The sequence below is a fragment of the Polyodon spathula genome, chromosome 21 (assembly GCF_017654505.1).
Source record: "Polyodon spathula isolate WHYD16114869_AA chromosome 21, ASM1765450v1, whole genome shotgun sequence".
Lineage (NCBI taxonomy): Eukaryota > Metazoa > Chordata > Actinopteri > Acipenseriformes > Polyodontidae > Polyodon > Polyodon spathula.
In genome coordinates this window covers 8,918,525-8,936,269 of record NC_054554.1, presented here as the reverse complement: position 1 = coordinate 8,936,269, position 17,745 = coordinate 8,918,525, and the positions used below count along the sequence as shown (strand labels likewise).

Sequence of the window (17,745 nt, the reverse complement as noted above, 5' to 3'; positions counted from 1 at the left end):
GATTACCTGAAAGTAAGGTTTACAAACAGAGATTTCTTTAACCTAGCATAGTACCAGTTCATTTTTTAACTGAAAATACATGTGTGTACATGTAACAAATGCAAGTACAGGATAAGTGAGATATATTGTATTGGTGCCTTGTAAAGTATTGAAATTCCATGTATTCTCCAGTTCACATTGTTTTGAAACCCTCTTTTCAGTGATATACCAGGATAAGCACACTAATTTGTAATTGAACCACTGGAAATGTGATAAGCCAGATCATTTCCATAGCATATTCTCAACATCTCCTCACTCATAAACCTGGGATAGCAGCCAGATTTGTAAATTTATTTCAGTTCCCTTGCTTTGTTAACTTCAAATGAAATTATATGAACCTTTTAAACAAATATCTGCTAAGAAACAGCCAATGCTCTGTGTTTAAATATCGCTCTTATTAAAGAAATTATTTCTGCACTGGAGTTTTTATACACAGTTAAAGGCACAATAAAAAAAGGTTACTTTTCTTCCAGGCTGGTTAAACCCCTATACTCCGCCCTGAAACAAACACAGCGATCAGACAGTTTAATTTCATTGTAGTCGCCATAAAAGATTTGAACTTTTGATTTGCCAGAGAGCAATAGTGAGATGTCATAAATGCTTCCGAACAATATTATTTGAGTAGCAAATTTTAATCAATACAATAGTCCTGCAAAAAGCAAGAAGCGAACAAAGGCAGATTACTTTTTGGGAGATTAAAAGATTTAATGCATTTTAAAGTTTCCTAGTATTATAGCTTCATATGTTTTCAATTGTAGACACATATGATATATTAAGTGATTACTGCAGCTGAAAAGAAGCATTACAATTTTCAGAAATCCATATTCCAATATTGTGTGTTCCCATATAAATAAGGTCTTTTGTTTGGTTTATCTTAGAGAAATTTACTGAAAATATATTATCAAAGCTATGTGTCAGTTTGTACCTATTTTCACTCACAATTCAGTACACTCAGACATAAATTACTTCAAATGGACTAAACAAAAATGACAACGATAAGCTGACTTTATCAGGAGTTTACCAATGCCCTACTAAAATAAAACACAGAAGTGTTGTTCTGACAAATATGCATATATTTCCTGTGAAACTCCTAAAGCTTTCAGTTTTCAAAGTGATATTTAGTGGGGTAACCATTGGTTGTGTGCACTGGGTTTCTCAGTTGTCCATTTCAAATGTAGTAACTATCATAAAATTATGCAAATTACACATTGGAGTAAATAAAACCTGAAGTGTATGTTTAGAGTCTTCCTGTAAATGACCTTTTCCTTGCAACTGCAGCTCGCATGCCATTATTTCCTGTCTTCCACAGAGTTTACTGCAAACAAACCCCACAGCTCCGCTTGTTACATCTTCTGCGTCAACAGCTCAACTGAGACATGTGCCGCAGTATCAGCACTGCTCCCAGTGGGAGAGAGGGACCGTGCTTCTGCTGAACAGCAAGCTCTAAATTACTTCTTTACTTGGTCTTCCCTTTGATGTGAGGGATTTTGGCAGACGTACAAGAGTCTACTGTCCAAGCACTGAAATAATGTCAGTCAAGGGTTCCCTCTCTCTCTCTCCCCTCTCTGTCTCACTCCCTGACAGGGCCTTTGGCAATTGGCAGCAGCCCAAAAAATGCTTCGTTGAGAAACAGCTTGCTGACCATAAAGCTTGGTGGCTCAGTTGGCCACTGAAATATCTTGCTTTTCACAGCTTGTCTTGCTTCTATGACTTTTCTGTAATACAGCTTAACCAACTGAAGAAACCTAAGTCTATATATTTATATATGGTCTAATAGCAGTAATACAGATACATTTAGTAATAGAATTTGTTTTCTCAAAGATATCCTTGAACTTGATAGCTTAGTGATGTTTTAAAAGAAAGGACATTGCTAACTAGGCATGTTTTAGAAAAAGAAAATATTAGTCATGAATTGTTTTACATGTAAGTGACATTTTGTCATCCTTAAAAACCTGTTGCCAGGCAAGTTTGCTGTTTTCTGAGCCACTGTCTGGATTGCTGCATTAGTGGTTCACATAAATTCACCCCACTGCCTATCTTCTGATCAAAAAGCTGTCTGAGTAATAAAAAAGTAATAAAAAAGAAGGAAACAACATTTCACTGAGGATTAAAACAATAGAGCACGTCCTTCTCTTGTTTACATTTCAAAATGGTTTGACTGGCGTCTTTGTTTTTTAAAACATATGGCTATTTTTTCATCAAAAAACATCCAGCCATTGAAACTGGCAGCCAATCCAACGCTGATGTGAGGTCGTCAAGAAGTGTGAGACTATACATTTAGTTCAAAACAAACATGCTGCCTTCCTTGCCGAGCTGTGTACGCAATTAACTCTGGGTCACTGGAAACAGCTTGCCTAGGATTTATAACTCGCTAGACAATGGAGTTCATGATGCTGTTTCATCCCAGACCCTCTCTACCTGAAGTCCTTTTAAAACATATGCTTTTAAGCTTTAAATGTCTGGAAATCATCTGGGTCTAGAAAACATCCTTACTCAACAGCTGTCTATAGTTGATCATGTATGCAGTATCAACTGTATGCAATTAACAGTTTATAAATGTGTTTACCTGTGTTTGTCAATTATGTGTAAAAGAGTAAATGAAAGTGCTGTTCTTATGGTGTCTGCCTGGCATGTATCTTTTTGTATTTGAGATATTTTTTAATCAGTCTAATACGAATCTTATTTTATTTAGCCTTTTTTTACATACTATTTTCTTAATTTCTATTTTGTGACTTGTATAACTTATAAACAACTTGTTGGATTCATTAAATAAATTGTTATTTTCATAAAGGTGGGGGAATGAAACACAAAAAATGAGAGATTGTCATAATACCGTAGAACAGTGTTTACCCGAAACGCACACCCACTGGCATTTAATAGATCTATGAGGGAAATCGTTTGCATGCACATTGGCAGGATTTTCTGTGAAAACTGTTCATCCAGAATATTGTGCATCACATACAGCTATCAAACATCTGCAGTTCTTATTTTACAGACTTTCACTAAAGAATTGAAATACTTATCCCCAATGTACTGGCTCCTAGAGTGCAATTAAACTCAATGATGTCACAGCTCTCCGCTCCACCTTCAATTCCATGTTCCTCTATATCCCTTTCAACAAAACTGAAAAGTAACAGTGCTTTATGTCCAGTTGTTATCAGCAGCTATATAAACAATGCATTCTGGGGTAGTTGAACTTGTTGTTAAGTTTGATGCAACCCCCATACTGACGACCCCAGTAAAAACTCATTTAAAACAAAACAAAACAAAAAGGCTTGAATATGCAGTTTTCTACCCTGCTGCTCACTATAAAATATACCTGGGGGCCTGGGAGGTGGGTGGGCTACAATTAAGGAACAGTCCTGTTCACAAATTCTTGACGTGGATTTATGAATGGAAATATGTTCCGCCACTACTTCTGTGGACCATCTTAGTGGTGAAGTCAATGAAATCTTAGAATTATGAGGCTCCAAGGCCAATTAAGGTTGTTTATTTTCTACATACTGATGTAAGGTCCAAGAAAGTTTCCTACATTTTAATATGGAAACTACTACCATGAAGAAGCCTGCTTTTCAAAATAGTTCTAATTAATTAGTTTCACTTATTTTTGTTGTGTTTTTTTTTTTTTTGCTTGTATTAGTAATAGTCTTGGGTATGCACTGTTTTGGCCATGACAGCCACATTGACATTTAGCTTTACTGTGGCTCAAAACTGCAGACACAGCAGCAAATACCACTGTTTTCTTCAATAGTTCTTGCTCTGTAAAATCGGTAAAGCGTGGTCTGTAAAGTGCCTATACGTTGGTTTATCTGCTCTTTTATAATGTAGCCTTCTTATCTATATCCACAAACCACGCAAATGAAGTGATATATGAATACACTCTCATAGAATACTTTATGTTTTAAAGTTCTGGAGGTCAGGGTGGCTATCTCTTTAGTTTTATTGCTCTGCTACATTCCTTATTCAAACTGTTTATTTACTTTATCTGAGACCTGGGTTGCCTCAGTGCAACCACACATCTTCATGTGTTACAGCTTACATATACACAAACTAAAGTTAGTACAGCAATAACAAACATTTATGAAAGCAGTTTACTCCACAGTTTGCTACATTTATTTTTTGTGTCATCCAAAACTGTATTTATGGGGATAACTTGCCTATTATGAAAAAATCGTACAAAAGCATTTTGTTTTAGGTTTTTTGCAATACATTTTTTAAGTGGCAGAAAGGTCTGGTGTTGGTGAGCTCATTTGAAGAGCTGACACAGGTCATAATTTCACTATTTGATTTATAGGTTGTCAAACTTGTCATTGCAGAGAGCTTCCTGGCAATGTCGCCAATCTCAAACAAGGGACAAAGGTTTCAAATGAACACTGAGCCTTCTAGGGTTAACTAGAATCCTTCCCTCTGGAAGGGATGCAGGGTCTTTGTGAAAAGCCCTCTTTCAGAAACTCTTTTGAGTTGTTACTATTGGCAAAGCTATAACAACCACAAACTCTGCCCCAAGCCAGGCCTTCAGTAAGCAGAAGGCTCGGATTGTGATGGCTGAACTCTGTCTTATAGTCAGAGATGCTACAGATGGTCTAAAGACAGGCTCTTGGGAATGGCTGGAACTTTTCTTTCAAAGTTAAAGATTATTTTTTCCACTGAAATATTAAAAATAGGATGAATATGCTAATGGTTAGAGAAGGTTTGTTTTCCATGCTTATTGAAATAATAATAATGCTTATATATATATATATATATATATATATATATATATATATATATATATATATATATATATAATAATCATTGTCTTTATTAGTTACATTTAAATACTTTGTATCATTAACATTGTTATATTATTTATTTCTTACCCATTTATTTTCCTATTGCATGTGTTCTCTACCATTATTAATTTTCGTTTTTTCTTATGCTTGCCATACTAACTAGCTATGTTGTTTAAAAGTTAAGTGGCATGTACAATTTTAGATTTTCCCAAGTGTACACCTTACAACATTAAGTATTGTAGAAATAATACAGCAATTTGGATGTTAACTCTTGACATTTGAATCGGATAATGTGATTTTTCCCCCTTTCTTGGAAGACGCTATAAAACATAGCTAACCTGCTCTGAAGCTTGACATAGCTAAGATTCAGCTAATCTGTAGCATCAAGTTACAGCCAGCTCCAGCGACAAGCTCCCAGTCGGGGGTTATCTCCACACAGGAGGGTAGATGAGAAAAACAGACGCTGCCGGCATGTGCAAAAGAGCTTAACCTTCCCGGGATAGAGAGAGAGAGAAAGAGAGGAGAGAGAGAGAGAGAGAGAGAGAGAGAGAGAGAGAGAGCAGCTCTGACAATATTCAAAGGAACAATTAAAACAAGCTCAGGTCATGTTCTGGAGGTTCCTTCCTGTAGACCTTTCCTGCTTATTGTTACCTAAATGCAGAGGATTGTAATGGCTTTTATAGCAGCTTAATGCTTTAAAAGTAGGTCTTGCTGTCTTTGATAAAGCAGGGAGTTGAATACAGTGTATTGTTTCCATTTCCCCCATGTAAATGGAGAAGGGAAAAGCCCTGCATGGTGGGAAGGATTCTGAGGCTGCTTGTCTGAAGCGTATATCATGGCAGATTATAGCTCCTGTCCATAGGGGAAAATTGGCAGAAACATCAAAACATAATTCCCCCTCCACGCCTAACTGATGGTAACTCACACGTCCAGATAGATCAAGGAAGGGAAGGTTGCAAACAGACAAAATGGCAAGGAACACTGTTAACTTTCACCTTGAAAATACTACCACTACTATGAGGACTACTACTACTGCTACTAATGATAATAATAATGTTGATAAATTGGTAATCATCCATTTAAAATGCTATCCACATTTATTATATGCAATTATTTTAGATTAGGAAAATAAACCAACAGAAGAATTGTGTTTTTTTTTTTAAGAACATTTATAATACATTTCCATTTATTGTGCATCATCTATAACTAAGTATGATACAATACATTAAAAGCTAAAGGGTTATGAAGTCTGACTGTTTTGCCTGTTGCACTGCTGAAGAAGAAGAAGAAGAAGAAGAAGAAGAAGAAGAAGAAGAAGAAGAAGAAGAAGAAGAAGAAGAAGAAGAAGAGTTGTTAGGTAACGGTTGGGTGAATTCCTGTATGATTAGTATTTCATTGAGTAAAGTAGGGTGCATACTGTATATAATATCAAAACACACTTGTGGCTACAGTATACCATAATGATTAAACATATATCATTAGCATTTACGTATCTGACTCACCGTGTTTAAAAATAAATGCCACAAGTTTTTAAATCTATACTGGCACATGTATATTATATTAGTTGCATTCTGTGTTACACCCGATTTCACTGAAACGAATGCTGCTCATTGCGGTTTGTGTGTGTGTGTTTGTTTGTTTTTAGCCTATATTAAATCTCACCTTGCAAGTCATTTTAAAGATATGAACGTGCTTCCCTCTTGTGGCGAACTGAAAATGTATTCTTCAAATGATAAGCTAAGAGGCTTGAGAATGTTGTTGACATTCCCATGGCAACACGTTTGCAGCGTTACCTGTTGCAGGTGTTGGGCTAGTTGCATTTCATTTCAGGCAAAAGTATATTTTTCGCTCAAGCACCATGAACACCCTCCTCTCCAGGTAAGCATACTTTTTGCAATAATGTCTTTAAATATACTCAGTGTCAGACATTCGTTTGTAAGGTTTATTCTGTTAAACGATTATGTCGATCTATTTTTAGATGTGATTTGCAAAGTACCGACCTCTCAATATACACCTGTTAATTTGAGTTTACAAATTGATTTATTAGTGCATAATAATGATTTAATATAGCAGAATTATTCATATAAGAAGAATGACACGTATTCTATTTCTAACCGTCACTGGTGGCTTCTAAATAACATCTACAATTTAATTGCAGCTGGCTGCAAACCCGGCGTCGTTAAAAAGTTCAATGTGGTATATCACGATACTTTTAAAAATGCATTATCGGTAAAGCGCTGTCAAATAAAATGCCAAACATTGTAAACGCACAGTATTTTCATAAAGCATGTAAAAACCACGGTATACTTTATTTAAAGTTCGTGTCGCACTTCAGGGATATCATTTCATACACGTTTCCATAGAGCTGCTGACATTCCGTTCCTGGTGTCATCAGGCCTTGTTTGACACATTAATTCGAGCGAGTGTTTTGGCAGAAAGTATGCAGCACCTGAACACAAGGACAAAAACTGCAGCGTCCTGGCTAAGTGGTTGCTATGAGATTTTTCCTCAAACAGAAATGTGAGGGCTGCTTGGACAGATTAATACAAACATACCCACAAAGGTTGCCTGAAATGCCTCTCTGCTTGTTCCAATAATGACTGGTACTTCTCTGCTGTCCCTTGGGAGACCCTATTGAAGTTTTACCAGCAGTGACACCAGGAACAAGCATGCAGAAGTTTGTTTTCCAAGTTTGTTGTATTTTAGGGCATTCACTAAAACAAACAAAATTGATATTTGTTATTTTGTTAGATAATGTATTTAGTTTTTACTCAAAATAAATACAAATTGTAATTGTCTCAAAGTGGAAACAGCATTGTCTCTACTTTATTGCGAGTAGGGATATCAAACTTAAATTTACTTTCTTTTCCTTTTCTGTAAGTTTTCCTGCTAGCCAGTGAAATAAAAACATACAGTACAGCTAGCTAATGATGTCTCAGGTCACTGACTTCATTAAAGAGATACAATCAGCAGATTGACAGGCCAGAACATTTGCATGTTTTCTATCTTGCATCAAACATGCCTATATCATATAGATTAAAATACGACTATGCCTTTCCTCATTCATCCCCACAATACGCCCTGGAGGCCAAGCTGTTGCCCTCCAGGAATTTGTATTGATAATGCAACTGCATCTCCCACACTCGCAAACCACTGCTCTCAATGCAATGCATATCACTAAACGAAATATGTGCCTCCTAACAACAGCCTGGTTGCTATTTATCTATCAATTAACAAGATTAATAATTAGTTTTTAATTGTATATATGTGACCACAATGAGCAGCCTGCTAGAATGTCATATCAGTCACTGAATGATCCTACATTTTTTAAGGGAATCCCAAGTGAAGATCATGGAAACCACAGTAGGCCATGCTGAGAAATATCTGGGCCAGTTCTGCACATTGATGGCTTCCTACACTCGGAAAACAGCCAAACTCAGAGACAAGGCAGATCTGTTGGTTAAACAGCTTAGCGATTTTGCCAATACTGAGAATCCTGAGCTGAGAACATGTCTGAAGAGCCTAGCTGATGATTTAGCCATGGTGCAGGACTACAGACAGGCAGAGGTAAGGCAGCTCACTGATTAACTCTGAATCAGAACTCAGTTAGCCAGGAGATTGTGTCCTGAAGTTTGCACAATTCATTTAAGCAGTGGAGGATCTAAATACTGCTAATGTTGGCGTACATAGTTTTACAGACAAAAAGACAATGACAAGATTGACATGTACTGTTAGAGAAGTTTGGTTTCAAAACCATGGGAAAAGGCTCTTTATTTTTACCTACTGCGGATTATTGTGAATTTATTTAGGTAATACTGTATTTTCAAAGGCGATGCAGACATTATCATGGCCCATTTCTAATTATGATTAGTCTTGCTCCTACCAATTTTATAGCCAACGAACAAACAGCTAACTGCCTTAGGCCTTATTGCATTACATTTTAACTCAGCAGGACTTTGTTTTCGTAGGTGGAGAGACTGGAAAACAGGGTTGTCATGCCACTGAAAGCTTATGGAGACATTATCAAACAAAAACGGGTAAATGGTGCCGTGGTTACATGACTGATTATCATTAGCAACATCAAGGGACATAGAGGAGCAGTAACTGAGTAGCTATTCAGAAGAATCTTGTTTCCCTTCTGCATTAATACACTATGAAACAATAGTGGGATCAGTGTACATAGTGGCACATGTCTCCTGGATGTACAGCCTGATAATTAACAATGATTGCCCTCAGGGGCGTGCGCAGGAATACAAGTTTCATTAGTTTTTTTTTTAACTTTTCTGTAGGGACATCCAACATTTGTATTTATTCTTTCATTGTCTATTTGTCATGTTCTCCAGGCAGACATGAAGAAGTTCAACAGTATTCGGAACCATGAGATGAAAGAACTGGAAAAACTGGAGAAGATTAGGCTGAAAAACCCCTCAGACAGACATGGGATTGTATCCTTTTGAAAACTCACGACATTTCTGCTGGTGTATTGTATTGTGTTGTGTTATTTATTTATTTATTAAAAAAACGAATTTGTATTTCATGGACATTGTCAATATGAGTTCAGTTGAAAAGCAGAACTTTCTGCTGGTAACTAACTTGCATAAATTGATGTCCACCCTCCCCAAGAAAAGTTAAAAGCATGACAAAGTGTAAGAAAGCATAGTGAAAGCATGATACGACATAGGTGAGCATTGTAAAGAATAGCAAGGTATGGTAAAGCATATTAATAAACATGGCAAACTATGTTAAATGCATAGTATAACCATCAGAAAAGCATGGGAAAACTGCAAAAATACTGTGGTAAGCTGAGTAGAGCAGGGCTCTATTTCAAAGCGATCTGCTTTAGCTACTTGTCTTGTTCCAGGTGGTTGTATTATTTGGTTGTCTATTTGTGACATGTTCCAGGTGGCTGTTTTCTCAGTCGTCTGCTTTTGGAAGCATGATGAACACCAGAAAAAACAAACAAACAAACAAACAAACAAACAAACAAACAAACAAAAAAAACGTGAAACCAGGAGGAAGTTAAAAGGTCTCAAACCAAATGTGTTAAAAGATTTGGCAGATGTCACAGTAGGTGCTTTTGAAAACAAAAGACAAGCATGATTCAGAGCACATCCAACACACAGATGCAAATACAGCTCAAATAGGTGATTTGTAAACAAGATGAAACCAGTGAAATCAGTGCCAACTGTCCAAATTGCACAATCGGGGGATGCCAGTAGTTTGGTTGTGTAGTGTTTTGTGCAACAACGTCATTTAAGTGTGAACAGGATAACTCATGTGTCAAATAGAAATTGCTGCATTGCTGTTCACTACTTTCACATTAACTGTTGGTGCCTATAATTGAAATACTTTACTCAGAAATGTACAAATCCAAGCCAAATATCACATGCCTAAAGACTAATTATAAAGACAAGCATATACACTGTTCTAATACAGTAGCATTTAAAAAAAAAAAAATTCAGTTACTTTTAAAAAGGTTACATCTCTTTTTTAAACAGAAAACAAGCCAAATTCTGTATTATCAGTGATGGTTTATTACCATAAGCAGCAGCTGTGATAGTGCTACCTTAATTCACATTATCATCATTTCAGCGATCAATGTAGCCATGAATGAGATATTAATGAGACATTACAGATTATATCAGCAGGAGGTTTGTGTGATCACAACATCGACTGTAGAGGTTGTACTATTTATTATCTTAATGCTCAGTTACAGGTGTTCAGTTGAGAATCAATTCACTTGTGGTTCACAATGTGCCAGGTGCATTTAATGAATCAAGGCACATCAATGGATTGCTAAATTAGTTTGAATGATGATTGGTGTTAGTTGGATTTTTGTTTTATATTAATTGCAATTATAATGTTATTGTAATTGTTATGATGTTGTGTCTTTCATGCTACTCATTTTACCTTCCAGAAGTGCAGCACACTACTGTATGCATCTGTTTTTTAAATGTATTACTTGATATGCATTAACAAAAGAACAGCTTTTTGTGTTTAACAACAAGAAGGATAGATTTTCCTTAACAGTTTTCTTTTCAGTCCCAGGTATGCATCTTGATCAATGAGGAATGCCAAGGCAGCAATGAAAAGTTTCCAGTCTTTTTTTTTTCCTGCATATAGGTTCAGTCCTCCTTAACGATGAGACTATAGGACTTCTTAAAGCGATTGACAAATTAATGTAAAAGATTGTATTTATTTTACCTTGATTTTATAAACAGCAACATCACATTTTATACACACATCGTCCAGTGATGCATGCATCATCAAAGCTGGTTCCCAAAAAGCATTCAAACATTATGGTTACATTATGTACATACAGGACCTGGAGTTTAGAAGCACCAGTACAGTTTATTAACAAATCATTAATACAATGGTAGTTAACCTTAAACGGCTTTGTTGACAAAGCTTTTACTTCTACAGTCTGTGAAATTTGCACCTTTTGTTAGAAAGGAGAAAAATACCTATATAATGTTACAAAACATTAGATAAAAAAAAATAGAATTATGGCTTAAATATTTTTAAAAGTGCATTACCAATAGTTAAAAAAAACACACATTCTTACCTCTCATTAACAAACCACAATCTCACTTTTTTTTTTTTTTTTGCTGTTGAGCTTTTTTCCAGACTTCTCTTTGACTGAGGTGAAGCCAGTTTTCCTGTCACAACCCTTGCTGTGTTACAGCTAACAAGACCCAACAGAAAACTATACAGGGGCTAGTAGGATCCTATTACCTGTAACACAGGAAGTAAATGGGGAGGACAAAATGTCATGGCTGTCTGTTTATTTCTGTCTTTACCTTGAAAAAAAGAGAAGCCATTTTGCCTGCCAGATTATTTAATAACCCTGTCAATTAAACTAGTTATAAACAATATCAGTTATAAGAATACCTTACATTTTCTTCTTTCTTGTCACTAATAAAGTGTAGCACATTAAGCATGATATCCTCCTTTGTATTGAGTCGTCTAGTTTTACGATCCTTTCCTGTTTTATCCAGGCTGAAGCCAGTGCCCAGAAAGCCTCAGCTGAAGCTTCCCACACCACGCGCCAGCTTGAAGAAACCATGAATGACTTCCAGAAACAAAAAATGGAAGACATCAAGGTACTGTGTAACATAAAAGAAAGAATAACACAATAACAATCATTACACAATAACATTTTTTTTTCAGTAGCTTACACATTGAAAGAAAGAAAGTTGAAAAACATCATGGAGAGAAATGCTGCTGAAGTAATGACAGTAATTATTGGATTAAGAAAAAAGAATGAACTGTTTTTCTACGTGAATTAATTTATTCTTTATGATAATTGAACCGTGTGGTTTTATAGACACTCAGTTCTTCAGCACATTTTTTTATTTAGCCAAATTCTCCATATCCTAACACTTGTTGTGCTTACAAATAAACGTACTGTACATTTATAGGAAGAATCATTTTGTTTATGTTTCATGATTTATTTATTGCTTTGGGTTGGATCAGATTATTAATTAATGTACCTTCGTACCTACATACCGTTTTGTGTTTTCAGCGAGCTGGTCTTGCATCCTTGTCTTTCAGAAAATTTTCTCAGACTTTCTAACCATTGAGATGCTTTTCCATGCAAAAGCCCTGGAAATTTACTCCAGCACTTTTCAAAACCTGGAAAACTTCGATATGGAGAAAGATTTGGAGGTAAGAGCAGAGTTAATAAATTAAGATTTATAAACATCATGGCAAACAAATTGTTAAGCAAGTACTGTACTATTAATGAGATCATTTTGAATTAGCTTGTAACTGATTTTGCAGACGTACAGATCAAGGGTCCATATTTATGACGGTACCATTGATTCCATGGCTTTACCAACCAGTAGATCCACTTCTTCTATGCAACGCGGTCCAAGCCCAACCCGGAGGGTGAGTAATACTACTGTATCCATTCCTCACAGTAGCATGTGCTTTTTTTCTCTGTTCAGATATGCAATACCAAGGCTAAGGTATCATCACATGCACCACAGAGCACCAAGCTGCTTCACAAATAGAAATACATGACCTAGATGTGCCTCTAGAACCATATGGAGAATATTTTCAAAGCCCTACCTATATATATAAGGTATAGGGGTCTGGTATATATTTGTTTTTGTTTTATTATCCTAGTTATTCCATTGGTGCATAAAACTACCTATATATAGCTGGGTGTATGTTTCAAGCTTTTATGACACATTTTGGCTACCAACGGTACTGCCAGCTGGCACTTACTTTGTACCATGTGTCTGACATTTCTGACCTGGTAACACTGTATTAATGTTTTTCTCACACAGAACCCTCAGAGTACATTGCGTAGACAGCAGGAAATTGAGGATGAGTATGAATCGGAAGAGGAAGATGATTTAGAGGACCTGGATGAAGAATACGCACGGATCAGAAGATAACAATTGTTGTGAGAAAAGAACAATTGCATTTAAATTAGTTTTATATATAGTTTATAGTATTATTTGTAATATTAATAAACACAAAATAATGTGTATGATGCTTTGTTTAATCTGTATTTGCAATTATTATTTTGGTTGTGTACATACAGTAGATCTTTTTTTAATTTTTTTTACATTGAGACAGATACATTTCTACTCAGCTACCCAATTAATTGTATGCTGCTTAATGGTGCAACCTTGGTCCTATAGAGGGTGCCATTGTAATTAAAATATGTAGTGTGAAGGTTTCATCAAAGCATCAGGAACATTGTTTTGTGTCTGTGTGTGTTTTACCAGTGCAGAAAGTCAATAAAACAGTTTTATTTTTTATGAAGATGAATGTGTTGTGTATATGTTTAAGCAAGATTACTGTATATAGGAAGACCTACCATTAATATTTAACTTGTAAAAAACATGTTCAGGGTGGAAACTTGGGTTCCTACAGCTGGATCCCACGTTTGATCCTGGATCGGCTTAATTTTTAGTAAATCGCTGTTCATGCTAGACAAGAACGCACAAATTGATGTGACTGGCATTCACATACTTTACTTTAAGAGATGAATGCTGAGCCATGAAGCTGTAGCAATTTCATAGTTCAATACTCCCCCAAATTGTGTGAATTGTTTTAAATATAATGTATTTTGGATGAATGCTGTCAGGATGAGAATGCTGGTTGTAGTTCAGTGCTCCCATGATATTTGACCGTTTGTCACTACTGTAGTTTGGTGCGTAGGCCATGTTGATACTAAATTGTTAAAGTCCTACTGCACTAAATCACAATACAAGCATCTTCTTTTGTCTTGGGAAACTGTGCCACTCTGTCTAAAAACACGACACAGTTTAATTTAATGGCATTGTGAAGTGTAACATAGTGGTTCACGTGGTATGCAAGCCATGTTGAAAATATCAATATCTAAATATTACTGTTATCTGTAAAATGCGCTCAGTATAACAAAACTAATCAAATGATCAATTCTTGTTGGTCCACCATTAAGATATCTGGATCTATTTAAAATTCAAACTATTTCAACTACAATACAAAATATGGAAAGTTGTTCTCCCTGGGACCTAATCATTGCATGTGCTGTAATTCAAACTAATCCTTTAATAAATAAAAAGTAATTAAAAACAATCATATTGCATAGACATAAATATGTATTAACACGTATCTAAACTTCAATAAATATGTAACTGCATTTCAATTAAATATGGTACTTTAAATACATTTTATGCAAAATAAAGCATTACCACATTTTCCTATTCTCTAAATAATTATTATGCAACGTTTATTTTCTAATTCCCTTTCTCTCTCTTGCCAATGAGCACTGACCTTAAAATGTTCACTAAACTTTTTGTAACAGGACAAAAATTGCACAACTTTTTTACTGGAAGAAAGGAAAAAGTGTTGCAAAACTAATTAAAACAACATAGTACTGTGCCTTTTTATTGAGAAAGTATCTGATTAGATTTTATATGTTACTGAAAGATTCTTTTTTAAAACAAAAAAATTGGGTGCACCCGCACTTACTCCACTATGGGCGAGCCCACATCTTTCACAGTATATCCATCCTTGCACACACACTGAAGACCTGCAACAGAAAATAAACAACAGTAGGTGCTGTTCTGTTGTTGAGAATTTGTGACAGGGAGGTAAACAGAGGTTGCCTTAGAAACTTGATTCACAAGATGGCAAAACTTCAAATACTAATTTACTATGATCATCCAGAGCAACGCAGCAGCTGCTTCTTTTTTTTTTTTTTTTTTTTAAATCATCTAATTAGTTGTCCTTTATTTTGAATGCAATGCACTATGGACCTAATTATGTGCCTCTCTTCATTGGGAATGAGAGTGGTGGGTGGCACTGTCTTGAGGGACTTTCAAATTAAGATTGCTCATGTTAGCTCAACTAATTAGATGGCTTAGCTACACACACAAAAAAGGCTTACTGTATATTCCTTTCCACACATCTGTAGCCTTTCCTTCGTGGGGACTAAACCCAAGCAGAGTGTCTACAGACATACCTTGAGTACACACCTTCTGCATCTATATCCCATTTACAGTGCTTAATTTGATGTAAATGAGTAGATTTTATGTTGGCTTAAAACATCAAACATGTAGAAAGTCTGCTATTTGGAAGGCATTAATATTGAAAGATAAGGCCACATTTGCTTGAATGTGCATCTCCCAGAATACACAGCAAAAAGCTGCCCAAAGTAAATTGAGGCCCCAGATAAATGAGTTCAAGCTACCTTTCCCATGAGATGCAGCCTAGTTTATCTACATATTCACTCTAAAATCAAGAACCAACCCATGGAACTTCATGTCTCACACAAACTCCTATGTAATCCTATCCAAAGCCATAGAGTATGGTTCAAAACCCCAAAGCTTGGTTTTGCTGTAGAATCACCCCTAACTAGTCTAATTTAGTTGGTGCTGATCCCTTTAAACCCAGGTAACTGCAGTATACAAGACATGGAAAAATTATTGTCCAAGCTTTTATTAGCACTCACTCCCTTTAAAGGGTTGCCAGTGTGACTGGGCAACGCTGTCAGAAGTGCACAGTATTTTAAGTTCTATTTGAATCTTTCTATAGCCGTGTTTATAGAAACCTTAATTCAGCAGATATTGAACAGAACTGATTCAGTAGGGAACTGGAGTAAAAACAGCTTGATTTAAAAAAGTGACTTGTAAATTAAAGTTGCCATGCCCAACAATCACGTTCAATTTTACACTAAAATAAGATTTCTTTACTAGTTTTAGTTGCAGCCGGCACAAAAGTTGTATCCCTCTTTGAATTAAACACCCATCCTCCTGCTACTACCTGCTACAATATAAATCACACATAAGCGTGATTCTAGCTCAGAGAAGCAAAATATAAATGTAAACAAACAAAAAAAGACCTGTTGTTTCTTCTTTGTTTCCATTATTTGTGTTTTTGTACACTGTTAACACTGTAAACACAATTTTCAGTATTGTGTGAGGTAATAAATACAACCTACCTTTAAGAATAAGTAGTAATACTAAGAGATGATCTCTGGCAAACATTAACTGCTGGTTTCACAGACCAAGATCAGCACTAATCTTGGACTACCTAATGCTAGTTTAGGTAAAGTAATCCAAGATTGGAACTAACCTGGGTCTATGAAACCATCTGTTTGAAAGGAAGTGTTTCTCAGTGTCTTCATAATGTCTGACATGGCACTTTTTAAATTTCTTTTAAAATGACTAAATATGTCACTTGAGTGTTTTATAGTTATGGATGTGCTTAGCCTATGTAGCCTCTAAAAGACCAGAAAAATTTTCCAAATGTAAGTAAGACATAAGACCATAGGGTCTATTTTAATGATCTAAACAGTGGTGAGTCTAAATACGGCCAGCCATCACTAAATACGATAACAATACAGCATATTTAAGAACAACAGGAAGATTTTGTCCCCCCAAAGCAAGATAAATATTATCTCCACAAGAAACTCTTGAAATACTGGTTTCTGTAGACATTCCCTAGATGTGGCTAGCTTACAGTGAAAATAACATAAGGATCTAGTAGAATTTGCCATTGTGTAGATTTGCATAATATATTATATCTATACTATGATTCCATTTGAAGTACTTAAAAAATAGATGGTGAGTAAGTAGATTCAAGAAAATGCACAGAGTCCTTTTCTTCAATCAGTTGCCAGGTTTATTGAAATATGCAGGGAGTCTGGTCCCAGGTACAGGACAAAACACTCAAAATTACAATGTTTGCGTGACATTAAATACCCTTCTGTATAGATGGTCCACCTCCCCTTTCTCTGACATTAACCAATGGTCAAGGTAATTTAATTTATTGTGTGAGTGTTAATGTGTGTGTGTCTGTGTGTGTGGTCTAGTGTGACAACCTCTGAACTCAGTGCATTCTTCACACTCCTGGAGACAAAAGGTCCATACATCTGCCTTTTGTTATCTCCTTGCGACCCCCATTGATGCCAGTGGGATTATCTCTTTTGATCTCTCTGAAGTCTAGAGCCTGTTCCCTTCTAGTCCACAGCATTGTTATCTCGTTAGCTTGCAGTCATTGTTGGGCAGTTTGTAGACGCATCGTCTCTATCAGTGGTTAGCAGTACATGCAATTTGAACCAAACAGTCTGCTATCTGCAATATTAGTCTCTTTTCAGAAAAGAACACCAGTATAGCTCTGCTAGTCCACATGCGTAGCAAACCCCTAATCAATTCTCAATCCATGTTTTCCAACACCATTTATCATGTTGTAATATTTTACATGGAAAGACAATTTACAGGAGTCACGACTCATCTGGTAAAATCTTCATAACTTTAAGACTATATATTTTAATTACAAACTTACTGTCAGAACTGCGGGTTCGGTTGGCACCACAAGCATTACACTGAAGAGATGCTGAGTTAAAAAACCCAGTCTGGCCACAGCTCTGGGGTTGTATTAACAAAACAGAGGTGCCAGCACTTTGTATGAATCTACAAACAGAGAATGG

General features: G+C 35.9%; 1 protein-coding gene across 1 annotated transcript; it reads left to right on the top strand.

Annotated features, from left to right (window-relative positions):
- The first annotated feature begins 6,612 nt into the window (after window positions 1–6,612).
- Window positions 6,613–14,444, top strand: LOC121296154 (CBY1-interacting BAR domain-containing protein 2-like). Its single transcript, XM_041221407.1, has 9 exons — window positions 6,613–6,689; window positions 8,144–8,378; window positions 8,780–8,848; window positions 9,155–9,256; window positions 10,854–10,859; window positions 11,810–11,914; window positions 12,366–12,479; window positions 12,594–12,701; window positions 13,106–14,444. The coding sequence occupies exons 1-9, from the start codon at window positions 6,670–6,672 to the stop codon at window positions 13,214–13,216; spliced, it is 870 nt and encodes a 289-aa protein (XP_041077341.1). The 5' UTR covers window positions 6,613–6,669; the 3' UTR covers window positions 13,217–14,444.
- The last annotated feature ends 3,301 nt before the right edge of the window (window positions 14,445–17,745 follow it).

Bases quoted from the DNA above. Each gene is read 5' to 3' on its own strand.
- LOC121296154 (XM_041221407.1), top strand. From the start codon at position 6,670: ATGAACACCCTCCTCTCCAG. The intron at 11,915-12,365 runs GTACTGTGTAAC...CTTGTCTTTCAG, and splicing joins AAAAAATGGAAGACATCAAG to AAAATTTTCTCAGACTTTCT. The intron at 12,702-13,105 runs GTGAGTAATACT...TTTCTCACACAG, and splicing joins GTCCAAGCCCAACCCGGAGG to AACCCTCAGAGTACATTGCG.